This window comes from Telopea speciosissima, chromosome 5, assembly GCF_018873765.1.
Source record: "Telopea speciosissima isolate NSW1024214 ecotype Mountain lineage chromosome 5, Tspe_v1, whole genome shotgun sequence".
NCBI classification, from domain to species: domain Eukaryota; kingdom Viridiplantae; phylum Streptophyta; class Magnoliopsida; order Proteales; family Proteaceae; genus Telopea; species Telopea speciosissima.
Genome location: NC_057920.1, coordinates 1778207 through 1783855, shown reverse-complemented (window position 1 = coordinate 1783855; position 5649 = coordinate 1778207). Strand labels below are relative to the sequence as shown.

The 5649-nt window shown below is 39.8% G+C and overlaps 1 protein-coding gene across 1 annotated transcript; it reads left to right on the top strand.

The window, feature by feature from the left end:
* The first annotated feature begins 2080 nt into the window (after positions 1 to 2080).
* LOC122662428 (thioredoxin-like protein AAED1, chloroplastic) lies at positions 2081 to 5427 on the top strand. Its single transcript, XM_043858057.1, has 7 exons — positions 2081 to 2420; positions 3037 to 3083; positions 3204 to 3318; positions 4000 to 4044; positions 4141 to 4200; positions 4291 to 4386; positions 5145 to 5427. The coding sequence occupies exons 1-7, from the start codon at positions 2106 to 2108 to the stop codon at positions 5262 to 5264; spliced, it is 798 nt and encodes a 265-aa protein (XP_043713992.1). The 5' UTR covers positions 2081 to 2105; the 3' UTR covers positions 5265 to 5427.
* Positions 5428 to 5649: the final 222 nt, after the last annotated feature.

Below are 5649 nucleotides of genomic sequence, written 5' to 3'. Positions count from 1 at the left end.
TTGGCTGTAAATGGGTCTATCAGATCAAACGACAGGCAGATGGCTCTCTAGAAAGATATAAGGCCCGTCTTGTGGCTAAGGGTTTTCATCAGCAGCAGGGTGTTGATTATACAGAAACTTTCAGCCCAGTGGTCAAAGCCACCACCATTCGCATTATCTTAGCCCTTGCCGTGAGTCACGGCTGGCCCATCCGGTAACTTAATGTTCGTAATGCCTTCCTTCATGGGCATCTTACAGAGGAAGTATTTATGGTCCAACCCCCTGGCTTTGAAGATTCAAATCATCTTGACTATGTCTATCATTTACATAGATCTCTTTACGGCCTCAAGCAGGCCCCACGAGCTTGGTTCCATCGGCTCTCTCAGTTTCTTGTTCAGTTTGGATTTCAAGCCCCCAAGACTGATCCATCTCTGTTTATTAATCGGTCAAGTTCTCACTCTCTCTATGTTCTGGTTTATGTTCATGATATATTAGTTACCAGCTCTGACCCTACTCAGGTCGACATGCTTCTCCTTCGCCTGGCGACTGAGTTCTCTATTAAGGATCTTGGACCACTGCATTTTTTCCTTGGTATTGAGGCCCTCAAGCATTCTCAAGGTCTCTTGTTCTCTCAATCTCGGTATATTAGGGATCTTCTATCCCGCACTGGTATGGCTGACTGCAAAGTAATTCAAACTCCTATGCCTTCCATGCTCAAACCATATCTCACAGGGGTGCACCATTCTCGGATCCTACTCAGTCCCGATCTGTGGTTGGTGCTTTACAGTACGTTACACTCACTAGGCCGGATGTTGCTTTTGCCATCAATCGTGCTTGCCAACACTTGCACTCTCCCACTGAGGACCATTGGATCATGGTTAAGCGGATTCTTCGTTATCTTAAGAGCACAATCAGTCACGGTCTTCTCTTCAGTCACGATTCTAACCTCACCCTTCAGGCCTTCACTGATGCAAATTGGGCTGGCAGTGGTGAGGACCGTAAGTCTACTGGGGGTTATGCCATCTTTCTTGGGCATAACCTCATCTCTTGGTCTTCTCGCAAGCAAAAGACAGTTGCCCGTTCCTCCACAGAATCTGAATACAAGGCTCTAGCGGATGCCGCTGCAGAACTTATCTGGGTGGAGTCTCTATTTGATGAACTTGGCATTCCTTTGCATTCTCCTCCTATTTTGTGGTGTGATAATATTGGTGCGACTTACCTGTCTGTCAATCCTGTGTTTCATGCCCGCACAAAGCATGTGGAAATCGATTTCCACTTTGTCCGTGACGAAGTCACTCAACGCAAACTCAATGTCTAGTTCATCTCCACTAATGATCAAATTGCAGACATTCTTACCAAAGCTTTGCCTACCACCCACTATCAATTCATGCGTGACAAGTTGAAGCTTCAATGCTCTCACCCTTCACCTTGAGGGGGTGTATCAATGGAATTAGACTTCCATTAGTATTAGGACTCTTCCATTAGCATTAGGACTCCTTTTTATATTCAACCTTGGATAGTTCAGTGGTTATCACATGTGAGGAATTAGTGTCACTCACGATAACCTCCTTTGAATGATCCAGCATTGTATATATATATCTCTTGCATTCTAAACTAGTTCAGATCAATAAAATATACAATTATATCAATTCTGATCAGCAGAAAGCTCCTCCCTCTTCAACCAAAAAAAAAAAAGAGTATAAAATAAAGCTCATCCCTCTAGATTCATTAAGACAAACTACGATGCCTCTTCACCTCCGTGTATGAATTCTATAGGAATTGACATCGTCATTTTGAGATCACTTGAGCGATGAGAGCCTTGCCACCTCCAATTTGTTATCCAAGGTGAAGCAAATGCAATAAAAAACGCCAAAACAAAAAAAAACAAAAAAAAAAAAAAAAAAAAAACTCTGAATTAAAGAGTTGCACTCCAAAAAAACATATGAATTAGAATTCGGATCGAATTATTCGCGAATTTTTCAATTAAATGCTGGACTTTCCCCCGGCCTCACAAAATACTTGCAAATTTGCAGCCTCTGAAGTTTGATCGTTCTCTCCTCTCTGGAGTCAGGAAATTTGATCGTTCTCTCCTCTCGCGTTCGTTCTCTTCTGTGGGGTTTGACGCCATGTCCGTTCTACATCTTTCTGCACAGACACTGTTTCTTCGACAACCTCTCAGTCTCAGCTTCCCTCCACCGTCCTACTCTTCAATGTCATACCTCTCTCCCTCTCCCGCGAACTTCCTTTTTTGGTCGTCCAATTCTTCATCCTTCACCACTCTCCATCCGGCAAATTTGAGGTACGACAGTAGACTTCCATTCGTTACAAGGGCTTCTTCATCTGGTTTCAGCGAAAGCATCGGGGATATCCTCGGCGATGTTGGTATATTCACTGCGTCCGGTGAACCCGTCATGTTTAAGGATCTATGGGATCAGAAAGAGGTATCTTTTTATTCTTAGCTGCATAGGATTGCTTGTCTTGGCTTCTTCCAAACTTGGAATTCCAGTGGCAACTTTTGTGGAAGAAAATTGATTGTTCTCCGCCCATCTGAGAGGAGGACTCTGGTTGGAGACGTCTGTTATCTTTGGTTTGTTGAATTTGTCCCAGTCTAGAATATAGATATGGTGCAAATTATGGGAATTACCTAGTTTTGGGATTTTTACGGATTTCCTTGTAACAGTTCCAATTCGCAGGTTCTTTTCCCTTATATATTTGTTAAAGTTGTAGTGTTCTGCGCTGAATTATTGTAGTCTATTATTTTTAATTGCCAAGCCATCGTTCACTGAGTACTGACATACATCCTAGTAAATCTTGGGAGTGTTCCATTCACATATCATCTCTGTTGATTGAGTTCGTATTTTCTTTTTAGGGACTCAAAACTTATTTCTTGCTTTTTAAACAGAAGTAGTGTGGCATTATATTAATCCAGGAGAACATGACCTGCTCGTGGAGGAGAACCTAGTTTACACATTTTTCTGTTCAGATATATGCAAAATATTGTAATAGCATGATTATTCCCTTTTTGTTATACTCAATATTTCCATTTCTCCTTCCCAGGGAATGGCTGTGGTTGCATTCTTGAGGCACTTTGGCTGCCCCTGCTGGTTAGTTGGAATTTTAGTTTTCCAATACTCTTTGCCACTCAAACAGGAAATGAATTTTACACTTAAAGCATGATTTTCTTGTGTGTTCAATTTCATAATCATTAATTTTCATCTTTGAAGCTGGGAACTTGCTTCTGTGCTCAAAGAGTTCAAACCTCGATTTGATTCAGCTGGTGTAAAACTAATTGCTGTTGGTGTTGGAACTCCAAACAAAGCTCGTTTACTAGCCGAACGGGTACTAATAAATCCTCCCATTTCAATCATGCTTTGGTAACTTAATTCCCCTCTTACAATGAAGCACATGGACATTGCTTTTGGAGGAAAAATTTTCTTTATCCACACCCCCCTCCCCCCCAAAAAAAATAAAAGAAAGGATAAGTTTCTTACTGTATTATCTTGTCGGTAGACCTCTACATATTGATGACATGAATGGAAAAAAGTACAGATTATTTACTCTCTAATATTGATCATGCTGGAAGATAGATGTAATATGTTGCTGCTCCGCATCTAGTCACTTGGGCAATTTATTGGTGGAGTACCAAACACAAACAACAACCAAGTAAGAAAGGTTCAGATTGGCCCGAGCTTAACTTATAGACGTAGCAAAGATGGATTTTCTGTCAATGCTTGGAGAAATATTGAGTTTCGCTGACTGAATCTTTCTAACAAGTTCTTCCAAAGATGCAAGTAAAACATATGTTATTTTCCTATGTTTGAGTTTGAGAATCACCACTGGCAGATTCAACCCCAAAAAAACTCTTGAACTGTGATAATCAAGTTTATTGGTTTCTTCCGCTTACTGGGTTTCTCCTTTTGGGGTTTATCCGGAGACGCTGTCATAAATGATTATGGTACACTATTAATGGTTCTTTCTCTTGTCTTTCTCACATTCATTCTTTATGATGTTATCTGGCAGCTACCATTTCCAATGGATTGCCTTTATGCTGATCCCGACCGGAAGGTAACAGATGTTTTATTGAGTGAGTTCTCTTGATTACTCTATGCCCATTATCTCAAGTATCTATAGTGTGTTGTTGACAACTTCTTTTCTTCGTAGGCATATGATGTTTTGGGCTTATATTATGGCTTTGGCCGCACATTCTTCAACCCAGCCAGTGTAAAATTTCTTCCTGAAAACAACTAGTAGTTCACCATGGTGTTTAAAAGGAAATTTGCTTCTAAGTAGTGCGTAACTGGAATTCAACAGGCTAAAGTGTTTTCAAGATATAAGTCACTGCAGAAAGCTGTGAAGAACTATACAATTGAAGCCACACCAGATGATAGAAGTAGTGTCTTGCAACAGGTAATTTTCCTTCTTTCTTCTTCCCCCCCCCCCCCCCTTTTGGCCATGTAGCGTGATCTTTTGATCTCTTCTGTAGTTGGGAATGCTTTGTCTGCATTGGATATATTTCCACTTGTTTCTGTCTATAAACAGGAAAAGTAGGAACATTCTTTTTATTTTTTGAAACATATCCGAACAGAATTGTTTTGCAAAATTAAAAGAACAGAAACAATCTTTGTACCTATCTACATCAAATTATCTTTAATCAATACACATGGTAAATTATTCTAACCTGACAGTGGTGAAAACAAGTCCAAAAATGGGGGTGAGAAGGGGGATATAAATTCATTGTCCAATTTAGGCATTTCACTGTGACATTTTCCTTAAAATTTCTAAAACTAAGCTGGTTCAAGTTCTTAGTCAAAAGTCTGAATTTGGACCAGCTTAGTTTCTTCAGAGAGAGAGAGAAAGAGAGAGAGAGAGATCTGCTGCGGTTCTCCCATTTAGTGACTGACTACTTTGAAGGGAGAGTGGGAGATACAGCAACTACTCCCCCCCATTTTAGGTCTTCCATTAGGATTCATTTGTTAAAGACTGTATTGCCCTCTTATGTGCTTGTGTTGCTAAATGGACATGCAAAAACAAAAAGACAACTACTTTGTTTGGTTCCTCAACAAAGCAACTTTTTTCTACTTAAAGAAGGGAAAAAATTTTCTTCTGTTTAAAAAAAAAAAAAACAAAGACAACAACCTTTTATCTATTCTTCTTCTGTCTATTAGGGAGGAATGCTTATCTTCAAAGGGAAGCAGTTGGTGTATGCAAGGAAAGATGAAGGAACAGGAGATCATGCCTCTTTGAATGAAATCCTCAACATCTGCTGCAAAGCTCCGGTTGCATGAATCTTGGCTGTAATCAGTGTTCCTTCTATCTGTTCCAGGTTCATATTGCTTTATATTGACAACGGGTATGTAATACCATCTGTATGATCAGTTTTTCAACTAATTGTTACCTTGTTGACATCATACCTAATTTAATAAAATAGTACAGTTTCTGACTTATATATATGTTATGAAGCAAGGTTCTATCTGCCACACTGACGGTGTATATATATATGAATTTCAGTCTGCCACACCAACATGGCCACAAATTGATTCGAATTATTGGTTAGGATTTAATATGATACTCAGTCAAAAATGCTTCAGATTCTATTAATTGTGTGGCAATGTATAGAGAAGGTTGTTTACTGCACCTTGAAGGTGTGGCTTTTTGACTTGTCATCCAGGA

Bases quoted from the DNA above. Each gene is read 5' to 3' on its own strand.
- LOC122662428 (XM_043858057.1), top strand. From the start codon at position 2,106: ATGTCCGTTCTACATCTTTCTGCACAGACACTGTTTCTTCGACAACCT. The intron at 2,421-3,036 runs GTATCTTTTTAT...TCTCCTTCCCAG, and splicing joins ATCTATGGGATCAGAAAGAG to GGAATGGCTGTGGTTGCATT. The intron at 3,084-3,203 runs GTTAGTTGGAAT...TCATCTTTGAAG, and splicing joins CACTTTGGCTGCCCCTGCTG to CTGGGAACTTGCTTCTGTGC.